The following is a 15,427-nucleotide window of genomic DNA, read 5'->3' as shown; positions in this document are numbered from 1 at the left end:
GAGGGTAATTTCCCCGATCAAAGTGCGTCCACTAAAAGTTCTTGTTGTTTCCACTGACAGGCTCAGATTGTTATTCAAAGCGCCTGACAACATTACATTACATTACTTATTTTTAACAAGAAACAGATGTTACATCGCTCTCCTCAAAGCCACCAGTCTCCACTGACAAAATAATCGTCTTAGTTTAGAGTTGTTTGTCTGCTGCTGCTTCAGTCAGTTAGTTTTTGTATGTTATTGTGTGTTACACAAATATTACTTTTGATCCGTACTTGCCATTTAAAACACAAACTTCACACAACAACACAAACAAACTGATCGATGAAGGCAGCAAAGACCAGCAACTCCCTTCTTCTGCCAGGTTAAATGACTGTTTTTGTCAGTGGAGTCTGGTGGCTTTGAAGAGAGCGGTGTATCAGCCATTTCTAGTTTTCAATCCTGACAGAAATAGACCATTTTATTAGAGAGGAAATGCTTTCTTCTCAACTCGAAACAGGCGTTACAATGCTCTCTTCAAACCCACCAAACTCCACTAACAAAAGAATCTCTTTCCTTCTTATTTGACCTCAAAGAAGTCGAGAGTTGTTTGTTTGCTTTGTCAGTTTTTGTATTTGCCATTTAAAACAAAAAGGTCACACAATTACACAAACAAACTAATCCATCAAGGCAGTAACAGAACAGCAACTCCCTTGTTCTGCAAGATGAAATTTTCTCAATGGAGTCTGGTGGCTCTGAAGGGAGAGGTAGCAGCCATCTCTAGCTTTGGATCCCTACAGAGATAGATAAAAACAGCCGTTATATCACTCTCTTCAAATCCACCAGACTCTGTTCATAAAAACGCTCGTTAGAGTGTTTTATTGTGCGGGTCAAAATTAACCATTCAAGACAAACAAATTAGCCAATCAAGGCTTTGTTAGACCCGTGTTCTGTCCTGGTAAAATTACTGTTTTTGTCAATAGAGTCTGGTGGCTCAGAAGACCTCGATGTAACAGTTTCAGGTTAAATAAAAAAGGTCGATCTCTGCAGGAATCCTTTCTGTAATGTTGTCAGACACTTAGAATAACAATCTGAGCCTGTCAGTGGAAGAAACAAGAACTTTTAATGGACATACTTTGATCAGCAGGAGTTAGGTCACAGCCATTACTGCATGTTTTGCATCCACTGGAGCAAATCCAAAACCTTTTGAATGCATTCATTTGGACCCAGATAGAAAACAGAAGGGCTTATGTTTGTAAGAAATGGTGAGATTGTTTTGTCAGCTGTACAGAACTTCATAACCAAAAAACTACTACATCATTTGTATCGAAGGTTTGTTTCAAATTGTTCGGTTTCAGTAAGAGACTGAATTCAGATGTTTTCTTTGTTCAACTAAAATTAGAATTGTTAGTTTTCTGAAAGTACTGTGGGCATTAAAATGTTTGTGTTAATGACACAGTTAATGTAGAAGCACTACATATGTTGTAGAAGAAATGCATGCATAATAAGATGTGACTAAAACGTAACTGAACCTAAGTGTTTAACGCCACAGGCTCCGTGTGTCTGCGGGTGCAAGTTAACACTAACAGTACAGTCTCTTCTGTATTTCTTTTTCCCTCATGGCTCATTTCCATGAGCGTCTCTCTATTGGCTGTGTTGCCTTGTAAAACTCGCACCTGATTGGCCTAAAGAGCTGTCCTGAAAATCAAATCTTTGTTCTGATTGGCTGCTCGTGAAACGCTGCTGTTTGTAGCTTTTCTTATCAAAGCACACTCTCCAGAAGATCTTATTCTCTCCTCACTCACGGATCACACCGCTACGTGATCAATACAAACCGAGGCGTGTGTTTTTCTTCAATACCGCTGCACCGGAGGAGATTTGCACAGTTTGTGTTTGTTAGTGTTTTGACTGATGAGAGGAGATCGGCTGAAGTTTGAGGCTCTGAGTTGAAGATGCAGAACTCAAAGAGCTTTATGATGGATGATTTTCTCGCAGGATGGATCGGCGGTGAGTGATTCAGTTTTTTCCAGCCTTTATGTCGGAAAGGGCTTCTTTCCAGTTGCCTGGCGTTCACTGGGTCAGCTTGGGGGGGTTGTGGGGGGAGGGGGTCCATGCTCTCTGCTTCTGCAGGTTTGTTTGGACTAAAGCAGAAAGAAAACACAGACACAAACTGCTATTTTTATACAATTGCAACCGTTTTGCAGGAACAAAAAGGCTGCAGCCTCCTCCTGCATCCACATCCAGTGTAAACAATGGAGGGTCTGCAGAGAACCCCCCTCCACTCCCTCCTTTTCCTACACTGATAAATAAACAGCCTCTCCTCCTGTGTTTTACCAATGAACTGAGATAAAGCCGGTAGTTAAAGGCGTTATCGCCTCTCAGCATGCTTTCACCGAAGCTGTGGCTGCAGGACAGTTTATGTACAACTTTTAATTCTACTGAAAAAAACCGCTTTTTAAGTGGAATGCTGCTGTGACAGGCTGTGGCCGCTAGGGGCGCTGCCGCATCTATTTTAGTAGAACAAACAAAAACAGTAGGCCTCTAAATTCCCAGATACCAACATCATGTTCTGTTTATCCACACAAGTTGATGAAGAAGGATGTAGATTATTAACTAATTAATATTTTCTTTTACATTTCAAAGTTAATGAAGCATGAGGAGAATAGAGCTGTGATTTTTCTTCTTCTTCATCTTTTTTAAGGCAGGTTTGGAGGGTTGCATGTTCAGGTCAGACACGTCCAAAAGAAATAAAACAACCCAGCAAAAAAAACAAAAACATAACTCATTTGAACAAAAATGTACAACTTTTTTGCACCAAAAAATTGAAAGACAGAAATCACAACAATCAAATGACTAAATGTAAACTTTAGTCTATAACTTCACTGCAAATTAAAAGCCTTTTCAAAGAGATAGGTTTTAAATTTCCTTTTACGAAGTCAAGTTTTTGGTCAATTTAAACTTAAACAAAAAAAGAGTATTTAGACGTTCACAAATGAAGTTGATTTGTTGGAAACTTAAGAACTTTTCTGTTATCAATCTTATAAAACCAAACTTTGGAAAAACGGGGGGAAAATGAGCAAAAGTCCATAAAGCTTATTTAAAAGAAAATCAATTTTAACCTGATAAAAAAAAGTCAAAAAAACTGTCAGATTCTAAACAACTTTAAACGGACTTTCTGTGTCACTGTTCTGACCTGTAGTCTTAAATAGGGCAAACTCAGTGTGTGATAAGAAGCAGTTAGAGCAACAACAGTCATTCTCTCTGTGAAAAAAATAACACCTGTAGGTGAGTTAACGCAAGACGACGTCTGAGTGTCTCTGTAAAGGACTCAAGTTTGACTGAGGGGACAGCAGCATTAGAACTGTAGCCTAAGGAGCCACATCTCATTCAGTCTACACGTCTGTCTCCTAGCTATATGACTGTTTCATTGAAAGCAGATAAATGCAGCTGCCCAGTCTTCTGTTCAAAGTGTGGCTGAACAAAACATCACTTCATGTGAGTGTTAGTAAGATTACAGCTAATCTGTAGCAGATTAGATGCACAAATATTTGACTGATTCTAAGTTGAGGATCCCTACAGATATAGACCCTTTTGTTAAAGAGGAAGATGCTTTTTTTCCAAACCAGAAATGTCTGCTACACCGCTCTCTCCAAAGCCACCAGACTCCAATGATAAAAACAGTCATTTTACCTTGCAGAAGAAGAGTTGCTGGTCTAAAGCTGCTCTGATCGGTTAATTTGTTTTAGTTATTGTGTGAGTTTGCTGAACTAGTTTGGATCCAAAACAATATTTGTATAACGCAAGATAATACACAAAAACTAACCGATTGAAGCAGGAGCAGACAAACAATGCTGAACTTCTTTATGGTTAAAAAAAGCTTCTTTTGTCAATGGAGTCTGGTGACTTTGAAGAGAGAGATTCAACAGCCTTTTCTGGTTAAAATAACAAGCATCATCCCCTAAATAAAAAAGGTCTGTCTCTGTAGGAATCCTTTCTTAAATGTTGATAGACTTCTCACCGAGTTTCCTTTACTTTCAGTATGTTGTCTTATCTATAGAAGGAATAAAAAGTGTCACAAGTCAATCCAATAAATAAGAGATGCACTGCACTCATTCAACCTTTTGTAGCTGAGTTTCACTTAACAGGAAAACAGTCGTTTCCTTTTCACAGTTACTAAGATTTATCTCCTTGTTTTTCCCTCTGGTATTCTTTGCCCTCATTTCTTTTCTTCCCTCTGTTTGTGTTTCTGTTTTGGCTGCAGGAGCCTCCAGTGTGGTCGTGGGCCATCCGCTGGACACAGTGAAGGTATAAGATCTCTGGCATGACTTTACCACACCATTCCTAAACTTGAGAGGAAAACAAAAGAACAAATATCTGCAGCTGAGCAGGAGTTCTGGTTTTTATGTGCACTTTTTTGATGCGTTCTGGTTTAATTGTTTCTGTGGAAGAGGAATTAAGGCTAATTAGCCATCTTGAACATATTTCTACACTCTGCTGAACATTGTTTATTTGGAAGAACTTGCATCTGTGAAGTGACGTGCAGCTGCAAAGTTTTCCATAAAGAAATGGATATTTTTTTGATAAATGACGCACACAGCAGTTTTGGCTCCATTTGGTAGTTTGAGGCAGTATTTGAATTCTTTAAGAAGCATCTGCTTTAAGTTTCTAAGTCTTCTGTGTCTGGTAACCAGCTGAAAGCTATCCTGAAAGCCTCTCTCACTTTAAGCTGCTTTTCTGTTCGATGCAATTTGCCTGCATCCTTAGCAAAATACTATGTTACAAGACAAAAGAACTTTTAGTAGTCATATTTAAAAGTCATGTAGTAGATAGTTATTGTACAAGTTTTGACAGACTCCTTGCAAAAAACATGCTCAGTCCTTGATGCTAACTGTCCCTCTGATGCTAATGAAACAGGGCCTGGCTTACAAAAGGCACATCCGCTCTCTATTCTATTTTCTTTGTTGTGTTTTTATATGAATTGTTTTGTTTTCTGTTCTCCAGACGCGGCTCCAGGCAGGAAAAGGCTACAAGAACACTCTCCACTGTGTCCTCACCATCTACAGGAAGGAAACGGTAAACATTCAGACTTTGTAAACCTCCACGCTAAAGCTGCTTTCCCACTAATCAAAAAACCCGCTAACACCCGGCTTTTTGGCCTAATGGGAAAGGCCCGGGTCAAATGACACTGCAGTATCACCTCGGCTCCGATCGGCACTGATGAGAACACAAAACCGTTGGCGCCGAGTTTGATACACAGACTGAATGAGTGATAGATACAATAAAGACTTAACCAGGTGAAACATGCTTTGCCTGACAAAGGTTCGGCATTTCAAACTTCCAATGCTTTCAGAACAGAATCTGGTTTATATACATACATATATATATGTGTGTATATATATATATATATATATATGTGTGTATATATGTAGATGTGTGTATATATGTATATGTATATATATAATTTTTGCAAGTAAGAAGCAGTTCTCTTACTGTCAAGAAACGTAGATAAAATAAAATAAGCAACACAAATCTGAACTTATCGTTAACAGCCGTGACTCTTTGTTTCATGCACTGAACACCTCTGAGTGGCACGTGTGAAGAGTTCAGTGACAGAAAACAACCGGCTTTATTTTCAGCTGCAGGAAGACAAAACAGGGTCAAAAATGTAGCAGGCAGCAGCGAAAACGTCCTCAGTTTGTGTCAGACCCTTTGTTAAAGAGTAAGATACTTCTTTTGAAGTCAGAATCAGCCGTTACATCGCCCTCTTCTCCTGCTGCCTTCAGCTGTTTGTCATTTTGTGACTTTAATTTGGATGCAACACAGTGTTTTTGTGTAACTCACAATAACACACATACACACACACACACACACACACACACACACACAAAAAGGCTGTTTCTGGTTTAAAATGAAGGATCGTACCTGATCGCAAAGGTCTTTTTCTATAGGAATCCTACAGAACAATCTGAGCCTTTCAGCAACAAAAACAAGACGTACTTTGAAGAGGTGTATTTAACGACAGGGATTAGGTTGAGGCCATTACAGCCTGTTTCGAGGCTGCTTGCTGAAACATTTTACTGAAACAATCCAAAACTTTCTACCTATTAGTCATTTAGACTTTAAAATATGGCCCTTAAACACACAAAGCTTTGTTATTCTCCTTCTTCAGTCTTGTTTGTGTCACTTTGCACGGAATAATTTTGTGTTTCTCGTCGGTTTTTCATTCTCAGAGTATTTATAACTCAACCAAACACTCTAATTATTGGTTACAGTCCACAGTTGCTCAAAGCTTTGTTTCTATTGAAGTCAGGTGTTAAAGCCTCAAATGATCAGTGCAGCCTGATCATTCGTGCAATGTAAATGATTATGTTTCCAGTAAAGAGACAATGAGTCAAGTCGAATTGTGCAACAGGTCTGATTCAACCTGCATTTAGTTAGTGAGAACTGAAACAAAGTGTGGTATGCATCTTTGTGGTTTTTTAAAATTTAAACCATAGTGAACTCCTCCAAACATGTCAGCTTCAGCCCCACACGCCTCTCTCACCGGTCAGATGATCTGTTGAGCCAGTGGACAGCTGTGTTTGAATTTCAACATGTGTCTCCCAAATTCCACCCTCCCCCCTGCTAGGAGAGAACGCTTTCCACTGAGAGAACACTCAAAGTATTTGGCAGCAACTTCCCTCCATTTTTCATGTGTGCATTGTTGGCAAAGGCCAGACTAATCAGAGCCTACTTCTGAGGTTAAAATGTGTACTGCAGGTTTCACTTTCTAACATGTCACCTTTGTTTATCGTGGGTAAGTGATCACTTCCTGTTTGTGTGGTTTTTTTCAGGTCGCGGGGTTCTTTAAGGGCATGTCGTTCCCGCTGGCCAGCATCACCGTCTACAACTCGGTGGTGTTTGGCTTCTTCAGTAACACACAGAGACTTATAAGCAAGTATCGCTATGGCAATGAGAGGCATCCCTGCAGCATGCTGGACCTGACTGTGGCCAGCATGCTGACGGGGCTGATGTCAGTGGGGCTGGGAGCCCCCGTGGATCTGGTCAAGATCAGACTGCAAATGCAGACGCAGACGGTTCTAGCAGGTAAATGAGGGTGAGCTTGTTTTTAGGCTTGGGATTTTAGTTTTTTTCCCCTGAGAAGTTAATTGGCATAAGAATAACAACAATCTAATGTTTTTTATTATTTTTTCTTTGGTTTTCTGGCACATAATCGGCAAACGAGTTCCAAAAAAGAAGGAAAATCAAAGAAAACTCTGGGGAATAAAACAAAAAATGAGATAAAGATTAAAAAAAACAACCTGTGCCTCTTGTGAAGAACGTTATGTCATATTTCCAGTGAAACTGTCAGTCATGATGAAGCAGTTCATGGTCATCATATAACCAAATATCACTGACACAACACACGTCACTGATTCTATCAAAGACTAACCGTGTGGGACGCAGTTCCCGTTGGTAATTGGGAAGCATTTCGGTCTTACTGCACTGTTAACTTGCTTTTTTTTAATAAACTTGATTTAAACATCATTAAGGGCTGCACAGTGGTGTAGTGGTTAGTGCTGTTGTTGGCCTTTCTGTGCAGAGTTTGCATGTTCTCCTCGTGAATGTGTGGGTTCTCTCCAGCTTCTTCCCACAGTCCAAAGACATGCTCGCCAGGTTCATTGGTGACTCTAAATTGCCCGTAGGTGTGGGTGGGAGGTTGTCTGTCTCTATGTGTCGGCCCTGTGATTGACTGGCGACCAGTCCAAATCAAGAATCTTGATTAGTAGATACTAAAAAGTATAAAAGGGGGCACTGGTTTATCTGAGTACAGTCCTTGACGCACTGATTGCAGGTTCATTTACTGGTCTGCTGATCATTTGATGCATGTCATCCCCCACTCTCTACTCACCCACATTTCCTGTCTCTCTTCAGCTGGCAAAGGCCAAACACATAAAACAATCTTAAGGGGTAGAAGTACCTATGGTGAGAAAATCTCTGTGTTGTTTCCACTTTAATGCAGCTGAACAAAAATAAGTACTTGAAGTTTAAGTTGTAGTTATAGAGTCGTAGATGTGCCTCTAAAAAGAATGAGCCTGCGACATTTACAGCAAAAAATGTGCAAATATAAAGACAAAGAATCTAAAAATAATTTATTTTCAAATGTATTGTACGTTTATTTTTTATATTTTCATTTATGCATTATTTTTCTGAATGATTTCATTGTTTTGTGTGTAATGCCGTTCTTTTATTTTCCCTTACTTCTTGTTGTTTTTTAGTGCCACGCATTAGTAGGTGAGCTTGAAGCACACCTGTAAATTGAAATAGAAGTCAATATGTGCAAATTGAAGAGGTTAAGAGGTCGCAAACTGGATCTGCTGAAGTGTAAATGCTGAATGAAGTTGACGAGTGCTGTTAAAATCTAAACCGTGAATTCATACAGTGAACATACTGTAGTTGTTAAACAGTTGCTTGGTGTTTGAATCATAGGCTTTTTAAACCGTGTGCAGTTTGACTGAAGGGAAGTTGGTTATGTTCTGTATCTTTCCGTTGCACCAATAAACCTGAGGTCAGTTGGGTTTAATTACAGGATGAAACCGCACGTGAAACATTTATTGCTGATTGTTTGTCGACACCGTCTGCAGAGCTCACGCCCTTCACACCCGTCATCATGTGATTGCTCACATTTATTTCAATCAATCAATCAATCAATCAATCAAATTTTATTTGTATAGCGCCAAATCATAACCAGGGTTATCTCGAGACACTTTACAGAAAGAGCAGGTCTAGACCGACTCTTTGTTAAGTTATTTAAAGAGAGGCCCAACATCAATCCACCATGAGTAGCACTTAGCAATTCGGCACATTGGCAAGGAAAAACTTCCTTTTAACAGGCAGAAACCTCGAGCAGAACCAGACTCATGTTGAACAGCCATCTGCCTCGACTGGATGGGCCGAAAATGGGATAGAAGGAGATGCAGGATAGAGACAGGCAAAGAGAGCAACAACAACATATGTTCTTGTTACCACAACAACATATGTCCTTGTTACATGAACAACAACAGACACATACTTATGGTTACAATGCCAATAATAGTGGTAGACTAGGGTGAAGATTGGCTAAATAAATAAATAAATAAATAAATTAGCGAGAGAAGCAGAGTAATGATAAAGGCTGAGGTAATCGTAATTGTAACAGTTGAAGTCAACAGGTCTACTATTAGCATTAGCAGCAACAATAATGATACTATGGGGAAGGCTGATGTTAGTAGGTGTTGCAGTCGAGCAGGTCCACAGCAGCAGGTGGTCTGCAGCAACGATCCTCAGGAACCTTCAAGACAAGGGAGCACAAGAACTCCCGGGAAGATATGTGGTTAGTAATGTTAATGGGACCAGAAGATACAGAGTTAATGAGCTGCATTAATATGACAGAGAGAGAGAGAGAGTCAGAGAGAGAGGAAGAGAGAGAGAGAGTCAGAGAGTCAGAGAGAGAGAGAGAGAGAGAGAGAGAGAGAGAGAGAGAAGCTTGGTGTGTCAGATCCCCCCGGCAGTCTAAACCTATAGCAGCATAACTATGGGCTAGTCCAAGCCTGAGCCAGCCCTAACTATAAGCTTTATCAAAGAGGAAAGTTTTAAGTCTACTCTTAAAAGAAGAGATTGACTTGATCATTGACTTCCTCAAACACACTTTGGCACATCAGGACTCATTGATGACGGTGCAAAATGACAAAGTTAATTCTGTCACTTCAATACACTCTTGTAATGAATGATCATAGATTTTCCTGATTTGATGACCCTGATATTTATTATGTGAAAGAGTTGAGCCATAACATTTTTTAACTACTAATTTCAACCACCAACCTCAGTGCATTCGTCCTGATAATGGCAGGAAATACAATGTCATGTTTTCTTTAATGTGAACACCAACTCAACGCTGAATAACCCGTCATTCTATCTAATCCCTCTCTACAGAGAACTTGCACCTTGCCGGCAACGTATCAAACGGCACCAACATCCCTCTGCGCTCCGTCGACATCCCCAGCCAGAGACTCTACAGAGGCCCCATCCACTGCATCAGCAGCATCCTGCAGACCGAGGGCCTGCAGGGTCTGTACCGGGGGGGCGGGGCCATGGTCCTCAGGGACGTTCCTGGATACATGCTCTACTTCATCCCTTACACCCTCATCTGTGACCTGCTGAAGCCGGACGCCACGTCGAGCCTTCATCCCTGTTCCATCTGGCTGGCTGGAGGACTGGCAGGTAACTACAACAGTCCATGTCCAGCTTTAGAATACAGTTTTATATAGTATGGTTCAGTTTGCATGAAGTTGTCCAGTCCCTCATGATGGACATATGTTTAATTGAGGCCAACAGAGACAGAACCCATGAAGAAAACACAATAGAAGCTGATGTCTCATGTTGACTGACAAGTATTGGACAGGACGGTGACCAAATAAGGAAGAAGGAAGTGGTCATACAGTTGCACTGATTCATTCATGGCCGAACGTTGGATGATCTACTGTCTGTGGGTTGGATCTGATGTAATAGCTACAGTATGTCCCAATCAATAATGTTGCAACGTGGGTTTGGCTTTGACCGTGTAAAATAAGTGCTGCTAAATGTTTGAATCTTTGAATCCACCAAGGGTAACTATGTGAGACAGGGTTGTTCATGTGTTCAGAGTAGATTTGGAGCTTATTTAGTCACAGAATGGCTGTTTGGATGGAGCATCAGTCAAAATACTTGTAATGTTTTATGATATGCAGACAGAGAGACCATCTGACTAGAGGAATGGAATTTCCCCAAGCAGGTTTAACATACTTCTTCTTCTCTTCTGTTCCTCTTCCTCCTCTGTTCTTCTTCTTCTCCTTCCAGATGTTGTCTTCTTATTCCTGTACAGTATACGTGTTTCAGAAAGTTGAGATTTCCTGAACTGATCTAAAGATTGATGTTGGTGCCCATCGAGGCATTTTTAACTGATTGGTATCAGCCATTGAACTACTCCTGAAGCTTGCATGCAGAGCAATGAACGAGTGCCAAGATTATTTGTCCTCCAACTCAACATGTAACTCTAATATAAATGGTGGACGATGAGCCTCAGCAGATACTGACTATAATGAATATAAGAGACTTATTTTAGGAATGAGGGGCAATTAAACTCATCAGTAACAATGTGGTACTCCTCTAAGCCTTTCTTTGACTTTGACACACCTGGCACTTGAAGTTATCTTGTTGCTGTGTCACACACCTTTTCCTTGTTTTCTGAGCAGCTACAAACCTCTTTCCTGTTTAAATTACAACCCAGATTGGCCTTTATCTGATCTGTCAGCAGTCTGTGTGGATTCTGTTTGTGTTTCAGGCCTTTTATTGCTGCTTTACTGCATGGAGTATGTCTGTTTTTACTGCCCTGTGAATCACTTTATGATGCTGTTTTGAACCATAGAGTCCGGATGTAAACACATGTGAACTCATCTTACCTCTGGTAAGCATTTTCTAGGTGTTTAAGCCGGTGACCTCATTTTTAGGAAGATATCATGAAGCGTATCTCTTCTTCTAACATGTTGAAACATCACACCTCCAGCTCCAAAAGTCCTGAACGCGTCTTTCTTTTGTGTGCCAGTTTTAGAAGAACTAAAACTGCTCGGATTTGCTGAGCAGGATGGGGTGTGTGAACTTACAGCCAACCACATGGTTCGGCCCGAGTGAACGAGCAATGTGTGCTGTGGGTAAACACAGTGCAGCCTTCGGGAAATGTGTGGTCTCCGCGGTTAGAGCAGACTTGCTTCCAGATGCAGGCTGGACTCCTACGAACACGTGACATGAGTCAACACGTGGAGGACGGAAAGCTGAAATCAGATGTATGCCATAAATCTGTGGGGTTTGGCCGTCATGCCTGCCATCATCGTGAACATAACTGAACCAAGCAACAAAGAAAATATGCTCAGTTAAAGAAGGCTTTGATGCTCTAATATCTGGAGGTGGCTAGTTGGCGGTTGAGATTTTCTCCAAGTGGAATTTAATTGTGGATCACTTCCTGCTTATGTCATACTTGTACACGTTAATTAGCAGGTGAAGGAGGTCGTCTATAAAAACATTAGCTGATGCAACTTCCGATGGCACTGTTGGCAAGTCTTCCTCTGATACTTTTCCACTTGGTCAGCTGTCTGGATAACTCTATGACTTAGCAGGTTTTATGAGAAGCACCTGAATGCATCATTAGCTTTGGTCTGTATGAAGTTGGATTGTTTTATATGTGGAGTTGGAGCAGGGTGCGCTGAGCGTTCAGTTCTTTTGAAGGATCCACACCGTGAATTGTTTTATTCAAAGACAAAAAAAAGTTCCCAGTTAAATTTCCAACTTCTTAATTCTCTTTGTACAAGTGAAAAGATAGTTATTTGGATTTTTGAATATCTTCTGCCCTGGTTTCCTCGTTGGGTTTTTTGTGCCATTTGCAGCTCTCCTTGTTTGATGCATTATAATCTGACTTTCTGAGTGACCTTAAATGCTGCTTTTTCTGCTCCTATCTATTGAACCCATAAACCCTGGAAGCAGTTGAACCGTCAATGTTTAAGGCAGAAACTAAAGGTTGTTCTTCTCTACTTCAGGCTCCATTTCCTGGGTCACAGCCACGCCGGCCGATGTGGTGAAGAGTCGGATGCAGGCGGACGCTCAGCTGCAGAGGAAGTACAGGGGAATCTTACACTGCATCATCCACAGCTACAAGACAGAGGGAGCACAGGTGAGTTGTAACTTGGCTTTGACATTTTTCTGCTTGGATACTTCAAACTCTAGCTAAGTTTCCTTCTCTTGCACCAACCCTAACTGGCCATGTCTTTTAGGGGCCTGCCTCCCTGCACTGTACTAGCTGCTGTAAATGAAACAGATGGTTTCATCGTTTGGAGGTGAAACCAAGATTAGGTTACAGTCGGGCTGCGTTCTCAGAACTTGAATCTTCCGAAGTGTGCTGCAGCTCGTGATTCAGTCAGTTCATAAACAACCTGGTTACAGCAGGGCTTCTCGGCTACGTAGGTAACATAAAATACAAACTTCAGACTACAACTCATCTGACAGTTAATAATAACATTGATGTAATTGGGAGAGTTACTTCAAGGGAAACCTGGGTGGAGTCTTTCTTCACAGACAATACATTTAAAGGGACTTGATACAGAAAAATACACAAAACATGCAGCTGTCATGAAATGTTGTAGACATCTGTAGGTGATGAAGCTGTTAGGTGTTATATGAAACTACCAACAGTAGACAGTAGACCCTGGGGGTCACATCAGGTGAGGAATTGCAACATGGCCGCTTTCTTGGCCTGAAATCAACAACACATCTGTTGCCAAACGCTGCGTTCAAGTGCTCATACTGTCAATAACATCTGAGGTTGCAAAATGTAGACAAACTGTTTAGACGTCCAACATGGAAAGCTTCAGTCAACACACCAGTCCTGTGATCAATAACAGAAGGTCATTGGTGTTGTGAGAAAGTGAACCAGACTGCCCTGAAGGCCACAGATCAATGAGGGGTGTTATTACAGGACAGTGTCCCCTAAAGTACGACAACCTGTAACACTTTGTTCCCACAGACCTTGAGTTAATTAGTTCATACATTACGTAAAAGCAAATTTTGTCATTTATATGCCTTTGTACATATTTTGGGGTCTACATGACTAGTAGGTGCACAGAGTTTTGGAATTGCTCCAGTAGATTGCTTCAGTCAGCAGCCGTGACATGGGCTGTAATGGCTGCAACGGTATCAGAGTATGATCCATAAAAGTGCTTGTTTTTACCACTGACGGGGTTAGATTGTATTTTTTGTGTCTGAAACATTACAGGATTAATCACTACAAATATAGATTTTTTTATGTAAGAGTAAGAAGTACTTTCGAAACCAGAAACAGCCGTTAAATCGCTCCCTTCAAAGCCACCAGACTCCATTGACAAGAAATTAATTATCTCACAGGACATGGGAGTTGCTGGTCTACTAGTTACTAATTAGTTTGTTGTTATTGTGGTACTTTGGTGTATAAAATGTCAAGTTTGGATCTAACAGAAAATTAGGAAAACACACAATATCACAGAAACACAAATAAAAACTAATTTGCATTGGAAACAGCAACTCTTGTGTTCCGCTAGCTTAAATTACCCTTTTTGTCAATGGAGTCTGGTTGCCTTGAAGAGAACGATGTAACGGCTGTTACTCTTAATCAAAAAGGGTCTGTCTCTAAAGGGATTCTTTCTGTAATGCTGTCAGACACTTAGAATAACAATCTGAGCCTGTCGGTAGCACTTTTAGTAAACTTACTTTGATTGGACTCACTTGCCCCAACATTAACATTACAAGTCACACAATAAACCAAATTAACTAACCGACCGTGGCAGCGCTAGAACTAATAAATAAGCTACACCTGTTGTTACAATGTGTTTGAGAAATCTGCTGGTCAATCTTTTTACTCAACTTTATTTTAAACTCCTTTAAACTCCTTCAGATATACTGTACATATAAGCTTCAAGGTTGTAGCTATGCCTTGTGAACATTACGCAGAGTGCTGCTTTAATGCTACTTCAGACCAGTTCATCCGTTGTACCCCTACTACAGTCAGAATGGGTAATGTTCAACACTTTCTGCAAAACAAGAAAATAAAGTGTCACTGAAACCGTTCATTCTTGTGTGCAGGTTTTCTTCCGCGGGACGTCGGTCAACGCCATCCGAGGCTTCCCGATGAGCGCCACCATGTTCCTGACCTACGAACTCTCCCTGCAGTTCTTCAGGAGCCTCTAGGACAAAGGAAACATTTTGTCGGTGAAAGGAAGCACACTCAATTTTTTAGCAAGTGAGCAATGTATCAAAAAGACCCCAGATATTTGGCCAAAACCCGCAGCTTTTTCGCGTCTTCTGCGAGAGCCAGAGAAGAAAAGGTTACTGTGTTATTACTCACAACCAAAGAGCGTTGATTTTGTGATTTCGGGTTGAGACCAGGCAAAATGTAGCTACAAAGTAAAGGTTTCGAGTTTATGTAACAATAATTTCAATAATTAATTTCAATACAACTTTATTTTTCCCAGTAAATGAAATATCTGGTAAGTTAACAGTCATATCTCAACCGTACGTTTTTAACCTGCAAATCAGCAAACCAATGCTTTAAGATGTTATCATTAACTTATCAGAAAAAGAATGGAGCTGTGCACTTTGATCTCAGTGTGATGTAGAAGTATGAATTAATGCTGAAAATATAGATAGATAAATATTTTTATATATGGATGTGACGTTTTCAACATAACAGACGAGTCTTAATATAGCTTTTTCTGCTGCTCTGTCTCAGTTTACTTTCAGTTGTTTGTTTACGAATTATAAAAATATAAACAAATACATTTTAGTTTTAGATTTCTTAAACAGTTGTTGAAGATGACGCATCCATTCATTGCCTTCCAGTGCACATGGACTGCATGTGCATCACATCATGTTACCGTCC

General features: G+C 40.5%; 1 protein-coding gene across 1 annotated transcript; it reads left to right on the top strand.

Annotated features, from left to right (window-relative positions):
* The first annotated feature begins 1,925 nt into the window (after positions 1-1,925).
* slc25a48 (solute carrier family 25 member 48) lies at positions 1,926-14,736 on the top strand. The gene is made up of 7 exons (XM_069670489.1): positions 1,926-1,980; positions 4,235-4,278; positions 4,975-5,046; positions 6,807-7,059; positions 9,925-10,212; positions 12,558-12,691; positions 14,632-14,736. The coding sequence occupies exons 1-7, from the start codon at positions 1,926-1,928 to the stop codon at positions 14,734-14,736; spliced, it is 951 nt and encodes a 316-aa protein (XP_069526590.1).
* Positions 14,737-15,427: the final 691 nt, after the last annotated feature.

Source organism: Semicossyphus pulcher, unplaced genomic scaffold (assembly GCF_022749685.1).
Source record: "Semicossyphus pulcher isolate SPU_LCO1_2020_fin unplaced genomic scaffold, fSemPul1.0.p SCAF_2, whole genome shotgun sequence".
In the NCBI taxonomy this organism is placed as follows: domain Eukaryota; kingdom Metazoa; phylum Chordata; class Actinopteri; order Labriformes; family Labridae; genus Semicossyphus; species Semicossyphus pulcher.
This window is presented reverse-complemented; position numbering and strand designations above follow the sequence as displayed.